This window comes from Camarhynchus parvulus, chromosome 17 (assembly GCF_901933205.1).
Source record: "Camarhynchus parvulus chromosome 17, STF_HiC, whole genome shotgun sequence".
Lineage (NCBI taxonomy): Eukaryota > Metazoa > Chordata > Aves > Passeriformes > Thraupidae > Camarhynchus > Camarhynchus parvulus.
This window is the reverse complement of record NC_044587.1, coordinates 5,130,726-5,157,760: the sequence shown is the minus strand read 5'-3', so window position 1 is coordinate 5,157,760 and position 27,035 is coordinate 5,130,726. Positions and strand designations below refer to the sequence as shown.

The 27,035-nt window shown below is 57.0% G+C and overlaps 1 protein-coding gene across 1 annotated transcript; it reads left to right on the top strand.

Annotated features, from left to right (window-relative positions):
* Positions 1-1,902: 1,902 nt before the first annotated feature.
* On the top strand, positions 1,903-24,617 carry PRRX2 (paired related homeobox 2). The gene is made up of 4 exons (XM_030961452.1): positions 1,903-2,199; positions 20,915-21,099; positions 21,279-21,457; positions 22,018-24,617. Exons 1-4 carry the CDS (start codon positions 1,956-1,958, stop codon positions 22,151-22,153), a joined length of 744 nt encoding a protein of 247 aa, XP_030817312.1. The 5' UTR covers positions 1,903-1,955; the 3' UTR covers positions 22,154-24,617.
* Positions 24,618-27,035: the final 2,418 nt, after the last annotated feature.

Below are 27,035 nucleotides of genomic sequence, written 5' to 3'. Positions count from 1 at the left end.
AAGAGCTGCCACCCCCAAAATAATCACAGCAAGATGTTCCCAGCCCTGGAGCCAAGAGGGGGGACTGGGGCACCCCAGGGATGGGGTCCCCACTGCCCTGGGGACAGCCAGTGCCCACTGCTGAAGGGTCACTGCCAGAGCTGATCCTGGGGCAGTTTTTCCGGGACGTGGGGTCATCCCCATCCTGGGGAGGCTCTGTGCCTGCAGCCATGTGGAAAAAAGCAGGATTGAGTGAGGGAAGGCTGTGCTGGGTCCCCCAGAGCCTGGCGGTGCCAGGGGTGATGCAGCCATGCCCTCCCTGAGCGCAGGGAGCAGCCAGGAGGGCCGCTGGCAATTTATTTGTGTTCTAAAATGCACACGGAGTGCAGAAGTGCAGTGGGCACGGGGGGACAGGGGACACGTCCAGCTGGGCGCTGGCAGAGCCAAAACTCCCATCTTTGGGAGCATCCCGCGGGGAAGCGGCAGCAGGGGCAGTGTGACAGTGTGACAGCGTGACAGCAGCCCGAGATTTACACAGCCCAGGAGGGGACAGAACGCGACACCGGGCCACAAACCGGACCGACAGAACCAACAAACGGACACCCCCCCTCAAAAAAAGAAAAGGGGGGGAAGGGAGGTTGGGCTGGCTTGTTTGCACACTGGAGGAGCCCCCCGCAGAGCTGGAGAGAGCCAAAATCTGCCTTCAGCTGCGCCCCTTCCAAGCTGGAGAGCTCTGGGAAGGCGCTTCCCCGTCAGGAAGATCAGATTTGGCAGCGCTGGCTGCCTTAAAAATCCGCACGCCTCCGACTGCAGGGCAAGGGAGCGCAAGAAAAGCTTTCGACAAACGTTAAAATAACTCAGCCCGGGGTTTGTCTCCCTCGGCCGTGCTGGAGCAGGGATGTTTACGAGCTCAGAGCCGGCCCATCTCGCTCGCAGGTTTCGCGTGGAACCCAGCGCAGCCCTGTCCAAATGTCCCCGCAGCGGCGGGGCAGGAGAGCGGCTGGAATCGAGGGGAAGGAAAAATTGTTTAACCTCTTCGATTTCTGCTCATCGCGCTCTCCGGACACCAGCAGCCAGCCCCGGGGTCTGCCCCTCTCCTCCCTCCCTCGCGCTGCCTCCTCCCTGCATATCTGTGTACACACATATACATACATATATATAATTTTAAAGAGGAAAAACTCCTTTTTTTCCCGGTGGCTGGTTTTCATTAGGGAGGTTTCTTTCTAACCCCAAGGGAAGCAGCCTATGAGTTTTTAACTGTGGTGCAGGACGTAATTATCTCATTAAGGCGAGAGAGCCAGGCTTTTCCCAGGGGAGGTGACCTTGCTGCGGGGTTGATGGGGACCGGAGGAGGGGGGCGGTTGGAGGTGGAGGGGGGCCGTGTCCCCCGCTAACCTGCGGGTCACCTCTCCCTCCAGCCCCTCTCCCAGCCCACCCCATCCCTCCCCACGGAGCGCAGCCACTTACACTTGTTGATAGAAGCACTTAAAGCAGGGCTGGGGGGTGATGCGGATGGGATAAGGGGGGGAGAGAAGGAGGAGGGGGGGAAGCGGCTCTGCCCCCCTCTCTGCCCCCCTCTCTGCCCCCCTTCCCGCGGCTCGGCTGCCGGCGGGGCTCGGTCCCTGGCAGGGGGGCAGGTCGCAGGGCCGGGGGGGCTGAGGGGCCGCCCCGCTCGGCTCAGAGCAGGGGCGTTTGTTTGAACAGCTCCAGAGCAAAGAGCGGGGGAAGAAAGTTTGGGCTGGGAGCGTGGTTTTTTCCCCAGACGTCAGCACAAGGCGGAACAGGGGCTGGGGAGGGAGCCGGACTCAGGGCAGCCGTGATTTTTTCCCCTTATTTAAAAAAAAATTATAATTATTTTAATTTTTTCTCCTTTTTTTTTTTTTTTTTTTGGTGGGGAGGGTGGGTGGGGGAAGGGGAAGGGGGCCGGGGAGCGGCCCGGCACCTCGGGCTGGGCTGCGGGCTGGGGGGTGGGAGCCATGGACTCGGCGCCAGCCTTTGCCATGGACAAGGCGTTCGCCCCCGGCGCCGTGCGCGGCCCGGAGCCGCCCGAAAACGCTCAAAGCCGGAAAAACTTCAGCGTGAGCCACCTCCTGGACCTGGAGGAGGTGGCGGCCGGTATGAACGGGACCCCCGCGGCCGGTCCCCCGCCCGCCGGTGGCGCCAAGGCCATCCCGGAGCCGTCGGGAGGCAGCAGCGGCAGCGAGGCAGCGCCCCAGGACGGTGAGTGCCGCCGGGCCGGGAGGGGCTCCCCGCCATGGGGCAGCCTGGGGATGGGGTGTCCCCGCCGTGTCCCCCCGCGCGGGGAGGGCACCCCGGACAAAGGGGGTCGGTGTCCCCCTGCAGCGGGGTGGGACGACGGCGGGGGGCATCACCGTAACCCACGTGAGGAGGACCCGGGCAGAGGCTGGGACCCTGCCCCCGACAGGCTGGGGAGGGCACCCCTCACCGTGAGAGAGAGCGCAGGGACCCCGCACCCGGGACAGGGGCACAGGGACCCCACAAGGGCACAGGGACCCCGCACCCGGGATAGAGAGCGCAGGGACCCCGCACCCTGGACAGGGGGCGCAGGGACCCCGCTGAGGCACAGGGACCCCGCACCGGCTCCCTCCTCGCCGGCACCGGAGGTGTCGGGTCCGGGACGCTCCCGGGAAGTCGCTCCGTGCCGGGGCTGCGCGGCCTGCGGGGTCCCCACGTCCCCCGGGGCTCCCGGTCTCGGTTTCCGGGCCGCGGGGACGGGGACACAGCGGGGACGGGGACACAGCGGGGACGGGGACACAGCGGGTCCCGTCCCGGCAGCTGCGCGACTCCGGCATCAGCGGGGACAGAGCCGGGGCTGGGACAGGAGAGCGGGACCGAGCCGGGACGCGGCTTCATGGCGCTCGGTGCTGGCGGGAGGCGCGTTGTTAACGGGACAATCCCGCTCGCATCTCTCCTCCGCATCCCCGCTCCGGTCCTGGGGCGGGGGTGAGAGGGTTCGCCCCATTCCTGTGGCAAAGCCTCAGTGCCGGGGCAGCCGGCGGCCCTGGAGCCCCCCGGAGCCGGGTGTCCCCTCGGGACACAGAGGTGACAGAAGGGAGGCAGAGCCCCCATGCCCAGAGCCCGGGCCGGGTGCCCTTCCCGAGGGGTGGCATTCCCCAGAACTGTCCCGGCTGGGCTGTGCTACCCCAGGTTTATTTTTACAGCCCTGGGGTGCTGACAGCCCCGCCGAGGTGCTCAGCCCACCGGGAATCTGTGCTGCTGAAGGGGGCTCGGTCCCTTCAATCCCCCCGGCGCTCTCTCTGTCCCTCCCGTGGCTCCTACACTGTGTGCAGGTCTGGAGCATCTTTCTCCAGCCTGCAGCTCATTCCCTGCACAACCTCCTCCCTTCATGGAGCAGCCCCACTGAGCCCCCAGCCTGCCTCTGCCTTGCTGAGGGCTGGGCGCTGCTTTTTGGGGTGGTATCTGGTATTTTCAGTGATATTTTCCTCCCTCCCTTTCCCCTGGGTTTTGTTTGTACTTTCGGCAGTGGCTGTGGGGCTGTGGGGAGGCTCTCTCCTGCCTGTGGGTCTGGAGGGGGACAGTATTCCATGTGGGATCAGCACAGCTTTGGGAAACCCAGCCCTCAGCAGTCTCACGGGGCTGTTTGCAAAGCAGCAGAGAAACAACTGCCCTGCTGGGCTCCTGTTGCACCCAGAGAACCCAGCGTGGACCCAGCGTGATGCAAAGAACAGAGTGAGAGGCTGCACGATCACCACAAGCCTGTTCTGCACCCTGAAACCCATTTCTCCTCGGCAGGGGCCCTGGGGTTTGCTCTGCAGATCCCAGCAGTGCTGGCCCATGTGAGACATTTCCCATTAGCACCTGTTCTGGCAAGCTGGCATGGATGGAGGCACCATCAGCATCTGGGAGGCTCTGTCAGGCTGACCAGCAGCTGAAGCATTTCTGATCTTGAAAAATACCCAGGAGTTGAGAGCAGTGGGCAAGAAGAGAACAAGGAAACGGAGACAAGAAGCTGTGTGCACGCAAAGCTGGACCTTTGAGACCCTTACCTGCTGCCACTGCCTTAACTGGGATGCAATTTCCTAAATTGAGATGGGGAGACCTGAAATACCAGGCAAAAGTCCTGCCTTTGTGAGCATCAGCCTTCTGCTCCAGATCAGCGATGACAGCAAAGAAACTTCTGCTGGTAACCTTATCTTCTATTGGCATCCTGAAATAAATCAGCCTCTTGGCATTTGCTCTCCTCTTCCTCCTCACCATGGTGGGGTTTTCCTGCCAGAGGCAGGTTTGGAGCCCCACAGCTGCTGGCAGTGGGTTTGTTATGAACGCAAGTGCCCCTGCATCGCTCTGCAGGATGTGGCTCTGAGCTCCAGCCAGGAGCCCTCGGGGGCTTTGTGCTGCTGGGTTGGAGGAAGAGCAGCCCTGAAGCTGTGGGACCCTGCACCAGGCAGGGCTCACCGCGGGCTGCGCTGGCAGAGCTGGCACAAGGATGCTTCAGGCAGCCCCAGGCTTTGCCCAGCAGGCTGAGACCTCAACAGATCCCCCTCCCCTTCCCTAGGGAAGCTGCAGTGAGAGGTTTCCATTCCCGAGGCTGGCACAGCCCGACAAGCTCAGGGCAGGGATTTATTCTCTGCAGAAGGGGATTCAGCCCGGGAGGCAGCCCCGTGTCCAGGGCCTTTGGCACACCTCCCCTCCAGGAGCCCCTTGCAGGGCTGGCATCCCTTCCCACGGCACTTTGGAGGCTTTTGAGGACCAAAGCCAGGCCCAGCTCCCTCTGGGCTGCTCAACCCCTGCCTTGGCCACAGCCCCAAACTGGCCCTGAGTGTGCCCTGAGCATCCTCCTGGGATGGTGAATACAAATATCTGTGCAACACGTTGCTCCCATGGCACCCAAAAATCAGAAATCCCACAAGCCAGGCAAGAGTAAGGAAAAGTCAACAGGGTGGTGAGAGCTCATTCACACCCTCATCTTCATCTTCATTCTCCCCTGGAGTGGTGCAACAGCCTCCCATGGAAAACCTTCGGCACAACTTCTGAGGTCTTGAAAGCTTGTTCACCTCCTTTCATTAGACTAACAAATAATGTGTAACGCGAAACATCTGTTAACAACAGCCCTTAATGTTCTCAAGATGATAAAGCAGGAGGGTAATTTTAGCCAGCAAGCCTTGACTGATGGCTTTTCAAACAATGAACTTACTTTTGGTGCCGCCTGGGGATGGGAGAGGGAGTCGTGCACTGGCTCCGGCACCGCTTTGGGGCTGAACGCTCAGAAAGAGTCACTTTTGTCACAGCTGAGCTGCGGCCCCTCCGAGGGGATTTTTCGGCATGCATTGACCATTTATTTGGCTACAGCCACTGGGACCTGGCAGTGGGACGGGGAGGTGTGGTGGCCCCTGGACATCCCATTTTCAGAACAGTGCCTGGAGCCCCTTCCTCATCCCCTGGGACCCTCTGGCTGTTCTGGGGCTGTGAGGATGCTGAGCAGAGCAGTGATGCAGGAGAGGAGAGGAGAAGCAGCACCCAAAAGGGCAGAGGGCATTAAGATGTTGTTACAACAAATTGGCTTTAATTATGTAAACCAGAGCAGCTGAAATGGGAGAGGAGGGGCAGGGAGGGACAGGGTGTCAGAGGGGAAAGGGGCCTTGGTGCTGGAGTTAAAGTGGTGGCTGATGCCCCAGGTAGCTCGGGTACCTTTCTTGAGGCAGAGCCATCCCAGCTAATGTCCCTGTGGTGTCCCCAATCCAGCAGGGACTGTGCTGGCCCTGGCTCACAGGACAAGGTTTGGCTGTGCTGCCCTCCCAAACACCACTTGTCCCCATCAGCTGTGGGCACAGCTCGGGGACACCTTGGCCTCTGTGGCTGTGCTGGCAGGAGGCAGCTCTGTAACCCCAGGGCCAGGATGTGCCTTTGGGATGTGCCTTTGGGGTGTGCCTTTGGGATGTGCCTTTGGGATGTGCCTTTGGGGACATCTGTGCACAGAGATGGCTCAGGCCCAGCTAAACCCAGTGTCATTAAGTCCTGGCTGATCCCCTGTGCTCAGTGAGACTGGGCCATGGGCACAGGGACACAGCTGAGGCCCCCCTGCCCTGTAACCCCAGAGCCACCAGACCTCTCTCTCCAGCACCACCTGCTTTCCACAGGCCCAAAACTGCTGGGCACCCTCCAGGCTGCTGTGCTGGGAGGCTTTCCCTGGTTTCTGGATGCCTGACCAGGGACAGGCAGTGTGTAGGGACCCTGACACAGCCCCTGTGGATGGGAGGAGGCTTTGGGGATTGTCTGATGGATGTGGCCCAGCTCTCCAAGAGAGGTCCCTGCTGCTCAGGGTGGCACCACCGTGCTGGCCATGGCCCATGGGATGGGGTTGGGATACTGGAGGGAGCAGCAGGGCTGGGGTGCAGCGTTTACAGCACCCATCACCCCTCACTGCTCCCCAAAACAGCCCCAGCTGGGGGGGCCTGGCAGATTTCCTGCAGGGCCCAGGCTGGGGACAGTCCCTGTTGGCATCTGAAGCAGAGGGGGAGGTGAATCCTCTCTGTCCTTGTAAGGCCAGCCCAGCCGGGTGGGTGGCACCAGGACAGGAGCCATCCTTGGTCTCAGTGACAAATGTCACCATCCCTGTCCCCAGTGCCTGCCTGGGGACACCCTGGGGACACCCCTGCCTGGGAGCTCTGAGGGCTGCAGACCTCAGGACAGGGTTTTTTTCCCCCAAGCGCCCTTGAGGCTGCTGGAGCAGGATGGCCCCAGGGGAGGGGACAGGGCTTGTCCAGTGTGTGGTGCTGGCAGGTCCCCAGTGCAGCATCCAGCAGCAGTTCGTGAGTGAGCACCAATTAATCCATGTGGGAGCTCCCCACCAGCCCTCCACATTTGTTTTTGCTTACTGTGAGGATGGATGGATGGATGATGGATGGATGGATGATGGATGGAGGGATGGAGGGATGGAGGGATTGATGATGGATGGATGGATGGATGGATGATGGATGGATGATGGATGGAGGGATGGAGGGATGGATGATGGATGGATGGATGATGGATGGATGGATGGATGGATGGATGGAGGGATGGATGGATGGATGGATGGATGGATGGATGGATGGATGGATGATGGATGGATGATGGATGGATGGATGGATGGATGGATGGATGGATGGATGGATGATGGATGGATGATGGATGGATGGATGGATGGATGGATGATGGATGGATGATGGATGGATGGATGGATGGATGATGGATGGAGGGATGGATGGATGGATGGATGGATGGATGGATGGATGGATGGATGGATGGATGATGGATGGATGGATGGATGGATGGATGGATGGATGGATGGATGGATGGATGATGGATGGATGGATGGATGGATGGATGGATGGATGGATGGATGGATGGGGCTGCTCTCAGGCTCTTGGTGACACCAGGGTTCTGATTTTGGGGAAATTTGCTCCGAGATGAGCTGAGCACCCCCACCTGTGCTCCAGGCTCCCCCTGCCCCAGCTCGGGGGGCTCTGGGCTGGAGAGGGGCCCCAGGCAGTTTCCCTGCCCACGCTGAGCCCTCCCCAGGGCACAGCAAACACATCCCAGCACGTTCCTGCAGCCCTGCAGGGCTCTGGGGGTCCCCACACGTGCTCACTGCTGTGCTGGGACAGCTGCTGCCACAGGGTAAAGGGGAAAAATCCCAAACTCAGGACCTGGGGAGATGGGAACCCTCTGCCTGGGGAAGCCCAAGAGCTGGAGCAGCCTTGGCTGGGCCAGGAAAATCACTTTTCTCCCCGACTTCTCATTGCTGGGATTTTTCTGTGCTCAGCACCCCCAGTGAGCGGGGTTTTGGCAGGCATTGCTGTCAAAAGGGGATGCTCCTTCTGAAACCCTTTCCAGCAGGGAGAATCACGGCCTGGCAGTGCCCAGAGGGGACACTGGGGGGTCCTGCATGTTGTGGGGACACAAAGCTTGGCCCCACTCCCCTGGCAGCCCTGGCAGCACCCACTGATGTGCTTTAGTCCCCAGCAGCAGCTCAGACACCCCTGACACAGCCATGGCCAGCCCAGGAGGGTGCTGGGGTGCAGGGACACCTTGCCTGTCCCCCCCTGGGCTGTCATGTCTCACTCGAGCAGGAACAGCTCAGTGCAAGACTATTTCCCTTCTCTTTTGGGTTGTTATTTCAGGGAATGGGGCTGATTCACAGGAAAAATATGAAATTTCGACTCTGTGCAGCCAAGATGGGTGAATTTCAACGAATCAGCATTTTAAGAGAGCCTGGGCGTGTGTCTGTAGCTGGGAGGCTGATGAAATGATTTGGGGCTTTGAGGCTGTGTGTTAGAAACCCTCCTCCCTCCAGGGAGTGGGGCTGATCCCCCCCTCACCCAGGGCTGGTTTCCTCCAGCCTGGGCGAATTCTCTCCCCAGAGCTGTCAAATCCTTCAGCTGAGGGGGTGAGTTTGAAGCAGGATGGGACCCGGGTGCTTTGGGATCGGTGTCCCCACGCTGGCACCTCATTCCCTCCCTGCAGCACGAGCAGAAGCTGGAGGGAGTTGTCGTTCCAGGATGGAATGCCTGAGCCAGGGAGCTGGGTCAGAGCATCCTTTAAAATGCTGGGGCAGAGGGTTATGGCTGGGCTGAGCAAGGATTTAGACCAGGCTCAATGCAGATCAGGCTTTTCCTGGCTGGAAAAAGCAGCTGGGAGCAGAGTGGAAGTGTGGTGGGCAGAGGCAGCACCCCCTGCCTGGCCTCGGTGATGCCCAGAAGGGTCAGGGAGGGTGGGAACAGCAAAGTTTTGGGGAGAAAGGCCTGATTTGATGTTTCAAGGCAGTTTTCCGATGCCTGTTGACCAGGACTGCCCCAGAACTACCAAACTGCTTGTTTTTCACTGCACAACCCTAAATTTCCGAGAACTAACACAGAAATTCCTGCCCTCGCCCTCGAGGCATTCCCGATGTTTGCCTTTGCCCGAGGGACACATGACCGCGGGCGAGGTTTTCCAGCCTTCCCACGGCTGACAAAGGCGCTGTCCGTGCCCAGCATCCCCCGGCAGACCCTCCCTGGCCTGTGGTGTCCCGGCAGAGCCAGCCCCGCTACCGGGACCCGCGGGGGCTCCGCGGGGCAGCCCCGACCCCGGGCAGCACCCGGTGGGATAAATTGCGGGATAAACGCGATGCTGATGCTGCAGGAATTGGGGGGGATCGCTGCAGCTTGTGGGGTTGTGAAGCCATCTCGGGGACATCCTGGGGACATTAGGGGTCCCCTTTGTCACCTCGTCCCCGCAGCCCCAGCCGTGCGCGGCGCGGGTGAGCGAGCGGCGGCTCGGAGGGTGTTAATTGAGCAGGAGGGATAATGAGGCTGCGGTGCCGCTCTTTCCTGCAGGGTTTGGGGGAAAAGCAGCCCCTGGGAGGCTGGGCAGGGCTGGGGGGACCGTTCAGGTCCCGGGGGATGCCGGGCGGGCTGGGAGCCTTCAGAGAGCGGCAGCGCCAGCCGCCGGCCCCCTCCCCTTCCCTCCTCATCCCCCTTTGAGCGCATATAATAAAGCAGCTTTTCAGCTGCGGCTGCAGTGATAGATCAGGAAGAATTGTATGAGTCTATTAAAGTCTGTGTGTCTCTGAATGGAGACTGTGGCTAAGCCAGGCGCCAGGCTCGCGCATTGAACCAGATGTGGAGAGGCGCCATCCTTTCCAGCCACTGAATCCGAGAGGCTGCAGGCTTCACACGCAAGGAAACTGGAGTGCACATGGCAGGGGAGCCGGGGGAGCGGCGGGGAGCACATGGCAGCGGGGCACATGTGGGGAGGGGGCACAGCCCGGGGCTCCCGCAGGCTCCGCAGCCCGCCCGGGGCAGCGCTGGCACCGGAACCGGGGGGCTCGGGGGGGCCTGGGCCAGCCCGGGATGGGAACGGCACCCCCGGAATGGGAACGGCACCCCCGGGATGGGAACGGTACCCTGGAATGAGAATGGCACCCTGAGCTGAGCAGGGCACCCCGGGATGGGAACGGCACCCCCGGCTAGGAACGGCATCGAGGGGGAGCTGAGCTGAGCTGAGCCTGGGGCTGCTCAGGGCACTGCAGTGGGTGTTTGGAGGGGCTGCTCTGCACCCCAAGATGGGCAGGGGGTCGGCATTGTGCCAGGTCATGCAGGGCATGGCTGGGGTGGGGATTGTGCTGCACCCCAAACTGTACAGGGCATTCCCAGGTGTGTGTGGTGGGGTTACACAGCACCCCAAACTGTACAGGGCATTCCCAGGTGTGTGTGGTGGGGTTACACAGCACCCCAAACTGTGCAGGGCATTCCCAGGTGTGTGTGCTGGGGTTACACAGCACCCCAAACTGTGCAGGCCATTGCAGGGAATGGCATGAGGCACTGAGCCATTCAGGGGAACCACGCTGTGCCCCAGGTCCTGCAGGGAGATTGCAAGCGGGCGGGTTGTGTTGCACCCCAGGATGCCCACAGGACACTGCCAGGGCTGTCGGGGGTGACCTGGGGGTGGCAGTAGCAGTGATGGGGCAGGGGAGCACTTAGGGGACCCCAGGCACAGCACTGGGGTGCAAAGGGCCTGCAGCAGCACAGCTGAGGAGAGCTCAGGATGGTCATGGGCAGCTCCTGTGCCCAAAGCCACTGTGCTCCAGAGAGAAGACATAAATGGAAGGACAGAAAGAAGGCAGGAAAGACAGACAGATGCCATCCTGCTGGGGACAGCTGTGGCTGGCAGCTCATGGGGCTGCTGGACCCATGGATCCCATGTCCCTGGTGTGAAGCAGAGTCTGTGCAGGGGACACAGGTGACATGGGGACAGACACTACAGGGCTGGGCTGGGGCAGCTGCCATGCTCCTTCCTCACCAATTTCACTTTCTCATCTGGGCTGGCCACATGGCTGTAATTTGGGGGTTGTAAATACCTCAGGGGAATTTTTAAATTTAAAAAAAAACTGTTTTCATTTAAATTAAAAGACGCTCAAGCATTTCTATTAGTATTAGAGGTTTATGAAACTTAAAACAAATGTTGAAACTAAACTACCAGGCAATGTTCACTTCAGGAAGCCCTCTGCATGTTTGACATGACCCAGTTACCCCTGGGGCAGTAAGTTTTAATTCTGTATGAGAGTGTCAGGGTGCCCAGTGAGGCAGGAGGGTCTCCCTGGGGACCTGGAGGGGATGAAGGCTTGGAGGGATGAGGGTGAGATCTCAGCTCTGCTGACCTTTGTAGGAGCAGGAGCCTGATGTTCCTGTCTCCATCCTGTCATCCCCATGGCTGGCACCTGCCCCCAGTGTCCTGACTGTGATCCTGTCCCCACTGTCCCCAGTGTCCCTGCCATCCTCACCGTGCAAGGTTCTGCTGTAACCTGGAAACAGTTAACCAGGCTGAGTTAAAAAAAAAAAAAAAGATACGAGCCACTTATTAAAATGAATGTTTTACAATAAATTTGGCGAGAGGCCACCGACCTCAAATGCAAACCAGACCTGAGGACAGCGGTGCTGCTGCTGGCAGGGGCTGCAGAGATGTCTGTGCGTGCAGGGACCCCTGGAGCAGGGCTGGGATGGGCTCCCAGGGCTGGGATGGGCTCCCAGGGGGGCTCACACCTGCCCCACACCCAGCCAGACACTCTGGTTCCACAGCTGGTGGCACGGGGGCTCTCAGCAGGTGCTCACTGATCAAATGGATGCTCAGTGGTTTCCTGGCCTGGGTGTGACAAACACCCTTTTGGCCTCAGAACAGAAAAGGGTTTGGGGCAGTGGCAGTGGGCAGCAGGAGGGGACAGCATGGGAATTCTCATCATTCCCCCTGTCCCTGCCTGCCTCCTTCCCCCCCTTGGCAGTGACCCTGATGCGAGGGGGTCTCTGCTTTAACCTCGTGGGGCTGGTGTTGGGTTTCAGTGCCAGATGCCACTGGGGCTGGCTTGCTTGGGCTTTCTGCCTATTAAATTTCAAAAAATCGCCTTCTGGGGGGGGCTGTGGAGGAGAGGAAGGCTGGGATCACCATGCCAGGGGTCCCTGGCTGGGAGCCAGCCCTGCACACAACGTTCCTGCTATGCAGCCCCGGCTGATTTAGTTTTATTCCTCAAACACTGAGCAAAAGTCCCAGGGAGCTCTCAACACTGTGATGGCCTGAGGCACCATCCATCCCCTTCCCAGCCCCCAGGAAAACTCACTTTGCTGTTAAATCCAGGATTTTGGTGGTGCTTTGCAAGGCGGTTGCTATCCTGGGCCAGTGCTTGCACAAGTCTCATTAGTGTTAATTAATTACACGTCTGTGCCCTGCTGGGAAACCAGGTAACCTGTTATATCACATGTTGGCACCTCTGTGGCTGCATCATGGATGCACCAAATGGCACCTGGAAGGTCTGCAGGATGGGAAGGGAAGCAGCATCTGCCATGCCCAGCCCTGATGAAGGGCAGCAGGCTCCAGCCTCTGCGCCACCATCCCTCTCTCCAGTGCCTGTGGGGAGCCACCGTGGCTCTTCCCTCTGCCCAGACCCCTCGCTGTGGTGCCTGGGGCTGACCCAAATCTCAGCATTTTGGCCGCAGGCTCTGGGCTGGCTGTTTCCCTGAGCCGCAGATTCACACGTCAGTGAGCCACCACGGCTGTTTTAAGGAGCTGGCAAAGTGGGGAGGCTGCAGGCCGAGGGGCAGCGTCCCCAGGAGCAGCCCGGGCTGCTGCAGTGGTGTGAGGAGCAGAGAGCCCCAGCACTGCTCTCATCCCACCCCAGGAAGGGCTCCTGGCTGGGAGATGAAAGCAATGAATGTCTCCTTGCCGGGAAGGCTCCTGGCTGGTGCTGCCTGGGGGAGAGCCAGCGCCTTTTGTTGGTCCCTGGGCCTCCACCGTGGGGGTTGGCAAATTCACAGGAGAACAAAATGGAAATTCCTGCTCCCCCGTTGGTCAGTGCTGCTCGGAACTTGGCTTGGATCAGTCAAACCCACCACGCTGTCTCCTCCTGAGGCTCTTGGCTGTGCTGGGAGGGCTTTGGCTCCTGCTCCCCCCGGCCCTGCAGCCACAAACATCCTCCCGAGGAGCCCTTTGGTCTGACACAGCCTCTCGGAGCATCCCTGCATGAAGGCAGGAGCGCCCATCCCGATTCCTGTCCTGCTTCCCCCTCTCCCTCTCCGGCATTTCCAGGGGACACCCAGACTGGCACCACTGTGGATGAGTTTTTGGAGGCTCTGTGTGACCCCAGCCCCAATTAAGAAAAGAGGGACCCTAGAGGGGTGCAAACCCCCTTGAGTTGCACGTTCCCCTGCCACGAGCAGGGACGATGCCAGACCCTGCCCTCTCAAAGCCACTGTACCCAGCAAATCCGTGCACACAGTGGACATTCCAGGAGCCTTTCCTCCTCACCGTGCCATTCCTCGAGGGGCAATTTGGGTTCTCGTTGTGGAGCAGCTTTGCCCCAGCTCAGCTCCCCCGCAGCTCCCTCGCCTTGGAGCGCTGACACAATGGAGGCAGTGGTGGCTCTGGAGCGGGGACAGCCCATTGTGTCGGGCTCCTGCGAACCCACGGGATGCTCCTGGCAGCTCCCGAAAGCCCCGAGCCAGGCTGGGTCCCCCCACGCTGGCAGAGCCCTGGGAGGGAGCGTTTCTCTTGCAGAGCACCGAGCCCGGGGATGCGCTGGCGCTCGGGGCCGGGCTGGCTGCCCTGGGCCGGTGCCACCACCAGGGCACAGCCAGGCAGTCTGAGCCCTGCGGGCCCTCAATGGCCCCACAACGGCCCCAAAACGGCCCCACAATGGCCCCACAACGGCCCCACAATGGCCCTGCTCCAGCTCCCGGGGTGCAGGAGCCGGGCGGGTGGGGAAGCGCAGCCAGAGCCGCGCTGGGCGCCGGGGCTGTCGCAGCTCTCGGGACTGCTCCTGGAGCTGTTCCCGGAGCTGTCAGGGGCTGCTGGGGGTGCCAGGCTCTGTGGGCGGCTGGGCTGCATCCTGAGCCAGTGATGTGTCCCTGTCACCTTCCCCAAAGGTCTGTCACAGGCAGTTCCCAGCCCAGGTAAAGGGTGGGTGGTGGCACCGACTCGCCCAGATCCTGGACTATTCCTTAGTCCAGGAATTTCTTGTGCTGCTCAGCCTGCTCCTCTTACTCCCACCAGAGCTTTGTGGCCAAAGATGTTCCCCAGCCCCTTCCCACCAACCCTGCCTCCTCCTTCAGGGAATGTGGCTGCAATTAATTCATTAAATGCTTCCGCTGACGCAGGAGCTGGCTGTGCCAAAACACCATTCCTGGGGCCTGGCCTCAGCTGGGTGAGCCCGTGCTGGGCTGTGCAGGAGCCTCTGGCATGGTGGGAAGTGCTGGGAATGTTCAGGGACTCCTGAGCACTCAGGCTTTGCCTGCAGCCCTGTGGATTTCACCAGTTTTCAAATTCCAGGGCATCCTCTTTAAATCACAGCACAAGACCTGGCTGGTTGGCTCCTCACCTGGTGTCTCCAGCTTCTGCTTCCCTTCTTCATTCTTTTCATTGTCTTACTCCTTGCTCCCTGTGGCTTCCTGATCTTCCCCCTCTTGTGCACCTGGGTTTTGCAGCAGGGCTGCCCTGGCTCCAGAGCCAGCTCTGAGTCCACTCACAGCTCCCAGCAGTGAATTTGGTGGCTCACTCTGGGCTGGAGCCATCCCTAAGGGAAGCAGTGTCTCATGACATGGGGATCTTCCTTTTCATAATCTTTATTTTCTCAGAATCCATCTAAGCATCGTGTTCCCAGTGCTTTTGCTGCACTAATAATGAGCTGGAAAAAGGATTCAGTGCCACCACTGGGTTACCAGCACGGGCTGGACACATCTCCACTGGGATGCAGGGATGCTGCTGGCTCAGCCAGGACCTTGCTGTGATGGGTGCTCAGACACCACACACCATTCAGGGGTGCAAGGGGAAAACCTCCTGGGCTCTGAGGGTGCAGGCTGTGCATGGAGCATCCCTGGGGCTGCAGCACTGCTGGCCAGGATCTTCCCAAAAATTGTGCGTCTGTGTGGCTGGGGGTAGCACGCTGTGGTGCTGGGTGGTTTCTGGCTGGTGCAGAGGCAGCTCTATAACCATAAAACAGGCTGCTGCTGCCTGTCAGTGAGCACAGGCTAAGGCCCCCCCGGGACAGCCTTGGCCTCTTTCTTGGTCCAGGCTTTTGCTGCTCCTTTTTAACAGAGACACTTTTCCCCCAGCAAAACTGGCAGCCTGTAAAAACGTGTCAGCGTTTCAGTTTTTTCACAATTAATGAGGTGAAACATCCTCGGAAACATTTCGCTGTAATGTTTCTCCAGTAGCTGGGACTTGCCCCTCTCTTAAATTTTTCATGTTCGCCACTTGAGCTGGGAAAGTTTCCTTCGGACTCAGCACATTTGGACCCCCCCAGCTCCAACCTCCCCCCAGAGCCTTCAGCATTCCCGGGGTCTTTGCGAGGCTGGGCTGGGCTGGAGGGGGACAGGGAGGGGCAGTGGGTGAGGATGAGGAGGTGGGAGCCTGGGGAAGGACTGACAGCCCTTGTTCCCCAGGGATGCCCTGTCCCCCTTATCCATGGCTGTCCCCAGGATGGGTTTGGACCTCACAGCATCGTGCCAAGTAAAGCTGGGGCTGGCATCCTGAGGGCAGGGCTTGGTGGCCCCAAAAGCTTCTCCCCTGGGTACTGGGGTGAAACTGTGCAGAAAACGGGAGTTTCACCAATGTGGTTTTGCCCCCAGGCTGGTGCTGGGCTGCTCCTGTGCGCCAGGCTGGGCTCATGGGTGGGTGCAGGAAAGGAGCCGTAGCTGGGTGACCCAGCACATGTGGAGGGGCAGGTTCCTGGCTGCTCCTCAGCCCCCCAGGCTTTCCAAGGTGATTTGGGGAGATTAAAGACCCGTTGTGGTGTAGGCATCTCCCACCATCCATTCTGCCACAAACCCTGTCCTTCCTGTGCCCATGAGCAGGGACAAGTGCCCAGCTTCCCTTTGGCCTCTGGAGCATCCCTCCTGCTGTCCCTCCTCCCTGCAAAGCCCTGGTAACCCCCGCCCTGGGCTCCCAGGCTGCTCCCAGCTGCATCCCAAGGCAGGGCAGTGTTGGAAGTGGCTGCTGGAAAGAGGGGTCCCCTGCACTTGTTAGCCCCAAATCCCACCTTGGCTTCGGGTGTCTCAGCTGAAGGCTGTGGAACAGAACAGAGCTGGAGAGGGCACACACCATGGAGGGGCAATTCCCAAACCCCAGAGCTCCGCTCCAGCTCTCTGCAGTCCGAGGGGAAACGCTCCCTCCCCATGATTTAGAGGAGAAGTTAAACAATTGCACATGAAGCTCTGGCAGACGTCATGGCCGGAGCTCTCCTCGCTCCCCCGAGTATGAGGGGATGAAGGGAGTGCACATGTTTACCGAGAGAGACCATGGGAGAAACGAAAGACATTGTTTTTCCAAAGGATTTCTTGGCTGTAAAAGACCTCCACCACCCTGCGGCTTCCCTGATGAAGGCCCAGCGTTAATTTGTTAAATCCACATCAAGTGCCCAGAGAACCCGTTGTTTATTTTTGCTAATTCAGCCGGCCGAGATCAAATTGGGGTTTTATTTGTTAAGGATAAACCTTAATTAATAAAAGCTATTTATTTGGCTAGAGCCGGCCGCAGCCTGAGGGTCAGATATGCCACGATCATTATTTCAAGTAAAACAAACCCAAAATGTCTCTCAACAGTTTGAAAAACGTAGAAACTTAGAGGGCTGAATTTATTTGTCTTAGGAAGAATTTACAGCTAATTCCCTCCAGGCTATTTCAACCCTTAAATTATACCCAAGAAGAAAAAAAGGAGGAAAAAAATGCCATTCCAGGCGTAGTAGGGAAGTAAATGGTACAGCAGATTTGATCATTTTGGCTGGGGGGGGTGTGAAAAATTTAAAGCTTAAAGGGTCTTTGGCAAACTGCTCGCAAATAAATGGAACGTGTGAAATAATTTAATGACAGAAAACGTTTCAGGGCCATGGGGGCTGCGGTGCAGTGCAAAATGAAACACTTTGGAGGAGATGTAGCCTGGGCATTTTTGCAGGAGAGGGTTGAACTTGCTGCCTTCTGACCTGAAAAATGGGGGTGTTTGCACCCCAAAGCCAAGTGGTGGAGTTGGAGTCAGGAAAACTTGTCCCAGATGTGGTGGTACTGATGGGGAGTGGAGTTTGCAGCATCCCCTGGGGAGGAGACAGGCTGGCAGCTGGCGGGGGTAGCAGGGGTGGTGCTGGGCAAACACCTCACTCTGCATGAGTATTTTGCAAATAAACCCCCCAAAACTGGGTGTCCAGAGGGGAGACTGAGCACGGCCGGCAGTACAGCCCATCCCTGAGAGACATCCCAAGGGAGGATCCCTGTGTTTCCAGGGTCAGCCAGGTGAGCTGCTGGGATTGTGCTGGTTGGTCTGGATCACAGCTGCTCTGGGGCCATTTACTGTGCACTAATGGAGCTCTTAGTCAAACCCAAAGCCCTGGGGGAAATCCAGTGAAAATCACCTCTTCTCAGTGCTCAACAGCAGCTGTGGGAGGCTGGGGGCCCTGCCAGTGTAGGGGCAAGCCCAGCACCAAGGCTGAGACTGCTGTGTCCTTCCTGTGGGAAACTGATGGAAGCACAGAGGGCAAAGGCAAGAGAGGGAGAAGGGGGTGGTTGGTGCCCAGCTGAACCAGCACAGCTCTGACCTGGGGCTGGTGCTGCCTTTGCTCCCAAATTCTTCCTGTGGCACAGTCCAGGCTTGCCAGCATTGGTGCTCCCACAGGGAGAAGGGTTTTGGGGTGGCTCCCAGCACCCATGGCATCTGTAGGGCACAGAGCTGTCCCCAGGCTCTCTGCAGCTCTCAGGCAGCACTGCCTGAGGCAGGACAGCCCAGAGAGGAGGCTGGAGGTGACCCAGGCCACATCCAGCACCCCAAAACTCATCCACATCATGGGTGAAAAGTCTTCTGTCTTGCCTAACAGTCTGGGGCAATTTAAGGGTTTTTTTTTGTGATGCACATTGGGCCCATCCTGCTCTGTGCAAAGCCCCTGTGCCTCCCTCTCCCCATCCTCCCCCTCATGTCATCTTTCGTTACTCAGTAACGTTATCCCCCCTGTTTTCCCCCTTTCCCTGCATTTCTTTTCCTTTCAGCGGAAATTGTAATCACTGGAAGATAAATACAGGGAAGGTGGCTGGGGGGAAGGCTCACGAGCCCCTCTGACCTCAGGGCTGGCCAACCAAACTGGTCCCTTCAGCCCAAATGAACCCCCAAATTATGCCTGACGAAGGGTTTGGCTTTCTCCATAGCCTCCCCGAGCACTGCTTTGGGACAGAACAGTGATGGTGGGAAGCTGGTTTTAACTTTGTGCAATTACAAACTCTTATTCCTGGGAGCCCATCAGGCTGGGAACTGGTTTCCAATTCCTCCATCAAGGTGTCAGCAGGTCTGGTTAAATCCAAGCGCCCCTGATGGCAGTGAGAGCACAGGGTGTCTTCAGGGGATCCAACTCATCCCCCTTCCCATTCTTTCTCTGATGCCACAAAGAATTGAGCCATGCTCATTTTCGGGAAGCTGATTTGGGATTATTAAAGCATCTCTGATAGAGGAGATCCAGCCTAACTGTAAACCTGTCAGACACTCACCACCAGCAATTAGGGTGGCATCTGCCTGGTCCCACAGGCCTGCAGTGCCTGAGCTAATGAGGAAAAGATGCTGATGCATTACCAAGGCTCATCCCCGGGCAGAGCAGAGGATCCAGGCAGGAACTCCATGTGCGGAGCTGCCTCCCTGCCATGGAGAGATGGCCTGGAAAAGGTGTGGAAGGTCTCTCCATTAAAAGCAGAAATAGGGGCTGAACAAAATGCCCCAAAGCTCGCATGTCCCAGGGTTTGCAGGTCTCCAAAAACCCAGGAACAGCTGGTGCTCGGACACATCCTGATCCAGCTCCAGTCCTAAACCTCAATCCCAGCATGACTGCCAGCCCCATATGGGAAGCACTCAGCACCACTTGTCTCCTGTGGCTGTTTAGCTCTTCCTTCTGTGGGTTTGGGGAGATAAAGACCAGCCAGAAATGTGGCCAGATCCTACAGAACTGGATTGAGAGTTAATTTCAAAAAACTTTCCTCCTCCTCCTTTCTTTCAGCCCAATTAGAGTGGGCAAGGGAAATCAACACTGTGCAAAAGCCCTATAGTCAGGTTTAAATTGAGGATGAAGCCAAAGGGGGTTTATAAATTTTATTTTTACATTTCCCAGGGTTCTGTTGAAATCATTGCCAGTTTGGTGAGGGGCCGTGGGTGCCCTTGTGACTAAACCTTTTGAACCAAACCCTGATGTACCATTTCCCCAGAAGCCCTGTGGCATGGTCATAAACCCACAAGGAAACCTCTCACCCTGTTACATCCTGTAGCTCTTTCCCAGCCTGATGGTTCCCATTTCAGTCCCAAGCTCCCAAAAAACTCAGGGACAACCATGGCTGGACTTCATGTATTTTAATCCAGCGGCTCGTTAGCTTGCTGGAGGAAAACAGGACCAAAAAAGGAGTTTAACTAAAAGGGGCAACTGGAAAGCAGAAGACTGGCAGAACATTTGAAGCTGCAGGAGGAAGTGCTGGAGAGAATTCTGAGAATTTTATTTGTGAGCCTGTAGACACGATTGGTGGTGAAGGGCAGCCCGTGGTTTCCTGGCTGGGGAAAGGGTCTCAAACCCACACACATTTCAGGCACTGTCCATTGTGTCTTCACCCAACCAACAAGGCCATGTCCAAAATACAAGATCAAAGATTGTTGATGGTCAGCCAAGGCCAAGCTGCACCTACAGCACAATTAAAGACCCAGAGAAATGCCAGTGGCTGCAGAGAGGCCTTGGGAGAATGATGTAGTTGGGAACATAGGAGTCCTAGGGACTTGATGAAAAACTTATTGTTGGATGTTTCATGGCTTGAATTATTCAGAGTTAAGGTGCAAGAAGATTTTTCTGGCCTTAAAGATCTTGGAAGTTTCCTTCCCCTCAACAGCTTAATGGGTCTTGAAACAGCAGAGTTAATACCTCTTCCAGTAGATTTTGTTTGTTGCTCAAGCATTATCTGAAAATGCTGGACTTACTAAAAAAGTATTACAATTAATATTATTAGCAAGTATTTAATTTGTGAGCATACTCAGGGAGTTCTGCCACCCTGGCCTCTGCAATGATACAGAGCAGAAAGCCCCAACATACCCCTGCCATGAATCAGAATGTCATAAAATTATTAACATTTCAAATAATTCCAGAATGCTTTCCCACCAGTAGGTACAGATTGGATCCAGATGCTTCATGAACAGAAAGAGCCATTAACCAGTACCTCCACAAGGGAGAACGACAGCAAGTCGTGCTCCCCACGAACCCTTTGCAGGAGCTCACTGGGTGTCTCGGAAAAAGGCTTCACGAAATTGCCCAAACCTTATGATATTAGTGACAAAGAGGAGATTAATCTCAGCCTGGCTGACAGCCCAGGATCAATACTGAGAAACCAGACTACACCCTCAGCTTCATGTTTCCATGAGCCAGCAAAGCCAGAAATAAACACTGCGGAGGCTGAGCCCTGCGAGACGCGGTGCCGCTCACTCCGAGCTCTGAGGAGCAGGGGTGGAAGAGCAGATGCTTGGCTGCTGTCCTGTGTCACCTTGGGCAGCTGAGACCCACATCTTGGGGGTGTTTTGGTGCTGGATTTTCATCACCATTCATGAAAGCTTGGCTTAAAGTCTTAGCGAGAGCTGAGCTCCAGCTTGGATCAAGTGCAGCCCCAGAATACACTGAGACTGGTATTCAAAATCAGGTCAGCATGGTTTAGCCAGGTATGAAACCACTGCAGGCCTTGTGAATTTTGGGGTTAATCCTAAGCTCCAGCAGGTCCCTAAACATGTTTTGATTCTCATGGACATCACAGGGTTGCACATATTCCTACAGAGTCCCAGTGCCTGCAGGGAGCATGGCTGGCACAGAGCAGGACACTGCAGACCCCAGCAGGGCTTGGGCTTGGCTGGGTCATGGGGTTGCGCACGGGTTTGGCTCTCATGTGCCTTCTGTTCCTTCCCACAGGAGAGAGCCTGAGCCCAAGCTGTGGGGCAGCCAAGAGGAAGAAGAAGCAGAGGAGGAACCGCACCACCTTCAACAGCAGCCAGCTGCAGGCTCTGGAGAGGGTCTTTGAGAGGACGCACTACCCCGACGCCTTCGTGCGGGAGGAGCTGGCCAGAAGGGTCAACCTCAGCGAGGCCAGAGTCCAGGTGAGCACAGGTTTGTGTGGGAGAAAACAACACCTCTGGCTTGCCCCAGGCAGGAGCAGGGACTGTCCCTTCCCTTGTTTCATCCTGCACATCACCATGACCCACAGGACAGATGGTTGGGACACCCCTGTTCACACTGGGTCCCCTGTGACCACCTTTCCACCTTTCCCCCATCACAGGTGTGGTTTCAGAACCGGAGGGCCAAGTTCCGCCGTAACGAGAGGGCGATGCTGGCCAACAGATCGGCATCTCTGCTCAAATCCTACAGCCAGGAGGCAGCCATTGAGCAGCCCATGGCACCACGACCCACTGCACTGACCCCTGAGTATCTCTCGTGGACCAGCACCTCCCCGTACAGGTAGGTGGAGGCTCTGGAGGAGCTGGGGAGGAGGTGGCCACAGGGCAGGGCTGCCTAGAGATCTGCTCCACTGCCCCAGGAATGCAGCCCTGTGCCACTGCTGGGGATTTGGGGTTTTATGAGGCCAAAAGGAGCTCGTCTGACTTGGCTTTGGAATAATTTAAACTGTCTGAGCATCCATTGCCCAACTCTGAGCAGGCTTCTCTGCCTCCTTGCATTTTGGGGCCGGAGCAGGCACCCTGGTCCTCGCAAGGGATTTGCTTGGCCTCATGCTGACCCTTCCCACATCTCGGCACAGGAGGTGGCATGGGTCCCTTCTGGTTCCCAGCTGCTCATGTTCAGCCATCACATCCAAAAGCACAAAGCAGGGCCTCCTGGTGCATAGTTTGAGGGGTTCCCACATCCATCCAAGCCCATAAAAATGCTGAAGCCTTGGCTGTTGTTGTGAGAGATCTCCAACAGGGAACAGCCAGCCTGGCCTGGGAAGCCAGCAGGACCACAAAGGGCGTGGGGTCTTCTCCATGGGCCATTCCTCATTGCTCCCTGCTCCCTCCCCGCAGCACTGTGCCCTCCTACAGCTCCAGCGGGACCGCAACTCCCACCCAGGGGGTGAACATGGCCAACAGCATCGCCAGCCTGCGCCTCAAGGCCAAGGAGTTCAGCCTCCATCAGAACCAGGTGCCGACCGTGAACTGAGCAGGGCAAAGCCCATCCCGTGGCCTCCTCCAGGACACAGCGTGGAGCTCCCGTGCCAGGCCCAGGACAAATCCTGCCCAACACACGTGCCGCTCATCCAATGTCTCAGCATCTTCTCTCCTCTTCCCTTCCCTTCTGAAGGTAGAATCAGTCCCAGGCCGAAGTGGCACATAATTATAGCCACATATGGAGCGAACTTGGTTAGAAACTTGCTTTTCCGCACACCCTTATAATAACGGCTATATATACACACATACCCCCCACACGCTCTTCGAGGACAAACAGACTTGCCAAGGGAACAAGAATTTGCTTCCAAACATGGAAGGATCTTGGACTATTGGATTTGACCAATTTGGGTATCTTGCCCAGAGAGCCAAAGAGTTATTGGGTCTTCTCCTCCCGCAGGGACACTGTGGGAGGATCACGGGCCCCCCTTTCCACCAGGCTGTGACTTGTGGCGCTCAACTGTGTGTGCCAAAGCTGATCCATGTGTTCGTTTCTTTGTGCAACCCTGGCCACAGTGTGGGGTTTGGGACTTCCCAAAGCTTGGGACTTTGGGAAGCTGATGGCTCGCCCATGCCATGGCCAGTCTCAGCCAGCCTTCTGCACTGTCTTCTGCATTTATGAGCTGCCTATGCTGATGGCATCGGGCTTTGTCCCTTCCCAGAGGGGCAAGCAGAGCTGCAGCACCTCAACAAACCCTCCTGGAGCTTGTGAGCTCTCCCGTGAGCTGGGGATGCATCGCCAATCCCCAAGCAGGCACCGCTGCCCTGCCTCGGTGGATTTGCCAGCGATTCTGCAGAGCCCCAGGTCATTGAACAGTCCCAGGGAATGAGAAAATTGGAAAAAGCTGTTGGGTTTCAGCTGAGTAGGCGGCTCCCAGCGCTCCGTGCCAACGAAGGCTTCGCCTTCCGGAGGCACAGCCTCCCCGTCGGCAGCTCCGCAGATGTGCTCGGGGCTCTGGGGCCGGCAGCTCCATGGGGGGAGGCTTTCTTGGTTTTGCAGAAAGGAAATGGTTTCCCCCCTCATCCCACCCTGCTGTGCAGCCTAATGAGGTTCCAAGGTGGGACGTGCAGGGGATGGACACGGGGTGGGCAGCCTGGCCCCAAGCCATGGGGCTGAGCTGAGGAGAGATGCAGCCTCCACCTTCCCCATTCCACAGCTGGGGTGGTGGAGGTGTGGTGTCCCTGTGGACAAAGCCCACTGGAAACCACATCACCCTTTCCTCACCCACTGGAAAGAGCCACCAGCCAAGCATGGGGACACCACCAGCTCAGAGGGGTGGCCTGGGCAGAGAAGACACAGCCCTGCTTCCCTAGAAGGGGTTGGTTTGGGGGCTGCAGCAATGGATCTGAGCACAAACAGAGCAACTGCTGAGGTGCCTCCTCCAGGTAAACATCCTCTGGTTGGTGACACTGAGGCTGAAAGTGCCACAGCTACACAGTGCCCACCTGAGTCCCCAGAGCTCCCAGGAGCATCCTCTCCCATTCCCACTGGGGCTCTCACTGCAGCTGCATGTGGGACCCATGGCTGTTACAGTGGGGTTTTCAGCTGCACCCCAGGCAATGCCAGCATGGGGGGACTCACCCAGCACCCAGAGCTGGAGACCTGATGGGAGAACCATCTCCTGTGCCTAGGGGTGAACCAGCCCCTCCATCCTCCAGCCCCTGCCTTCTCTGCTCTCCAGTTGGGAACAGCTACATTCTCCTCCTCAAGCCTGGCAGGCAGGGAGAGGGCACAACCTGACTGACCCTGTCCACCTCCTCCAGTGCCACCCTAAATACCCACCCTCTGCCCCCATCTGTATTTCCAGGGCTGGTATCCATCCCATGTGTCATGCAAGCTCCCCACACCGCACAGGGACCTGCCAAGCCAGGGGGAAAAGGGATCCACTGTGGATGAAATCATCCACGCAGAGAAACACCACTGGGGCAGGAGGAGGGGGCCAGGGCGGTCCTATTCCCATGGAAAGCACAGGGCTCTTTTTTCAGTTATACAAGATGAAACCACAGGGATATAAATGTCGCTGCCTCTTTGAGAACATTAATGAAAATAAACCCATTTAATAGTTTGCAGATGCTGTTTCTGTAAACCTAAAAAAAGCAGGGAATAAATATTTCTTCACTAAATATCTATATGTATATATATATTTGAAAACATTTGCTCCTAATCTTAGGGCCCCTCCTTTGCTGTGCTTTTGGCAGCTTATCACAGCTTGTCAGTCAATGCTGAACTCACCAAGAAGAGATACAAATTGCACCCATGGAGGGGTAGCAGGACCGAGGGATTATTGTAATCTAAGCTCTCTCTCGCCCTTTCTATTTGTACATTTCAATTACTTGTAACAAGATCCATGGTGGATTTGTTTTTTTTCTTCTGCATGTCTGTGTTTTGGAAATTTTTGTAAGGTTTTTGTAAAAACAACTCTTGTGAAATAATGGAGGAATAAATATTTTACTGAGTAGAGACGTGTCAGTGCATGTGATAGGGACCTGAGTCTTCCATCACCAGCCTCTGTGGTTTCCCCACCTGGCCTGGACAAGCACCCTGGGCAGAAATTGAATTAAGAGGCAGCAAGGAGGGTCACATTCTGCACAGAAATTGAGCTGAAAGAAACTAAAGGGTAGAAATAAACCTTCAGATTGTAGAGCACTTTCCAGGGAGCAAAGGCCCACAGGTGCAGAGCAGGCACCAAGCACCCAAAACAAGAGGAATCAGTGGTCAGACAAAGGTGATACCAAATAGTTGAGGCAGCCAAAGTTAAACAGGGCTCCAGAAGCTCACAGTGCTGAGCTCTCAAGCAGCAGATTTAATGCAATGTGGAGAGGTGTGAAGATGTGCCCAGGGGAAACTGCCCAGCACATGCTCAGACTGAAAGGCAGTGAGCTAAGTGGCAGGAATTGATAGGAGAGGATCAGAGAGCAAGGCAGAAAGTGTCCTCACTGCACAAATAAAGCCTGAAATCCATTGCCCCAGGATATGGTGGAGATCAATGCTATGGTGAGTTCAGAGAGGGAGAGAAAGTTGATGGTGGTTGGGTGTGTGCTGGTGCAACGTGGCAGGGACTCAACTGCCTGTGCAGAAATGTGCTGCCCTGCCGACTTTCAGGAGAGCTGGGAGGAGAAGGGACGCCTGGGTTCCCCTTGTTTCTTGCCTTCTTCACCTGCTGAATTGCAGCAGCCTCCATGCAGGCCAGCTCACATGGTGCCACTTACAGGATGTCTCTGTCACCTCCTCCCCCCCCAGGCCATCCTCAATCCCCCCACACAGCCAGGGGACCACAGCTCCGTCCCCTGCACCCAGAGAGGCTCAGCCCCATCCCAGCAGCAACTTTTGTCCCTTTTGTCCCTCCCATCACCAGTGGCTGTTGGGGCACGTGGATCCAAGGTTGAGGAAGGGAGGACCCCTAAACAATGCGTTCCAGCTTTCCCTAGAGGGGAACAAGGCTCATCCCACATCATCCCTGCAGCACCCAGCAGGAGCAAGTCCCCACACTGGGCATCACTCCAGGCCCACCATGGTCCCACACACTTGACCATCCCTGCCAAACGCTCTGCTGCTGCTTTGCAACCACTTATTTATCCATTCAGTAAGTGGCTTGTAGATCATTAAGGCCAATTGTCCAACCTCCTGCATAAAGAACATCACCCAAGCAGCACCCTCATGTCCTCAGCACATGGCCAGTGCAGAGCATCCCTTTGGAAAGCATCCAGCCCTGAGTCAAGAGACCCTTGGAAGTGATGAACTTACAGATCCCAGGGCAGATTCCTCCAGTGACTCATCACTGTTGACTGCTGGAAATATGTCACTTATTTCCTGCCTGGACTGTCCCAACCTCAGTCATCTGCCACCAGAGCAGAAGGTCTCAACCCATGGTCAGCCAGCTCCCAGGAGCTGATGGGCATCTGAGGGATCTCAAACCAGGAGGCAGACAAGCATGGAGAGCTGCAGCTCACCTGGCAGGGTCTGCACTCCACGGGGGAGGGAGATACTGGGGGAAGGCTGTCAGTGAGGAGCTCAAAGGCATTGTGCAACCTCTCCTCTTCCAGGACAGGGGAATTTTTCCTCCCAGGAAGGGCACATCCATCACCAGCACTAATTTTGGCAGGAGAGCTGCTCTCCCTCCATGCACTACACCTTCAGGAGTGGGGGAAGGTTGCAAAGACATTTGCAAATGGTTTCCTTCCTCAAAGCAGTTGGTTTTCAACCAGGTGATTCCAAAAGGGTGGGTCTCAGGAGATGGGAGGATCTTTCTGGACCTCCTTTCCTTGTTTCTGACCCCCCAGCCTGACACTTGTGCATGACTTGCTGACTGATGAAAAGTTGAAGTTTGCCCCTAGAATATTTTAATGAGAACAATTTTGTGTTGTCATCAGCATCGGCTGCTGCAGCAGCAAGACAAAACAGAGCTCACATTTTCCAGCTCACGGGGACACCCGCCTGGTTATCCCCGTCCAGAATGAATTACAGACATGCCGTGGTTACAGAATCCTCCTTTCCCTTCATCCTTGTGCTGCTGAGCCCTTCTCCCTCTGGTGGCAACGGGAAGGTCTGAAGATGGTTGTGGCACCATCCTCAAACTGCAGGAACACGTGTTCCTGTGACAGCAACGTGTCATCTCCCAGCAGCAGAGCCCCTCCTGCCCTTTGGGGCAGTGCTCCTGTCCTGGGGGCTGTGATGCTCACCCCAGACTCTACATTCCATACGGAAGGAGCATCTCCTCCTCCCTGCAGCAGATATTTTGCTCGCTGCTCCTTCTTTCCAACCCCACAGGGAAACACCCTAAGGCAGCAGAGAAGCTGGAAGGTAGCTGTGCACAGGGATGTAACGCTTTATAATTACCTGGAAAAAAGGGAGGAAGCAAAGGTTCCTTTGGTAGCTG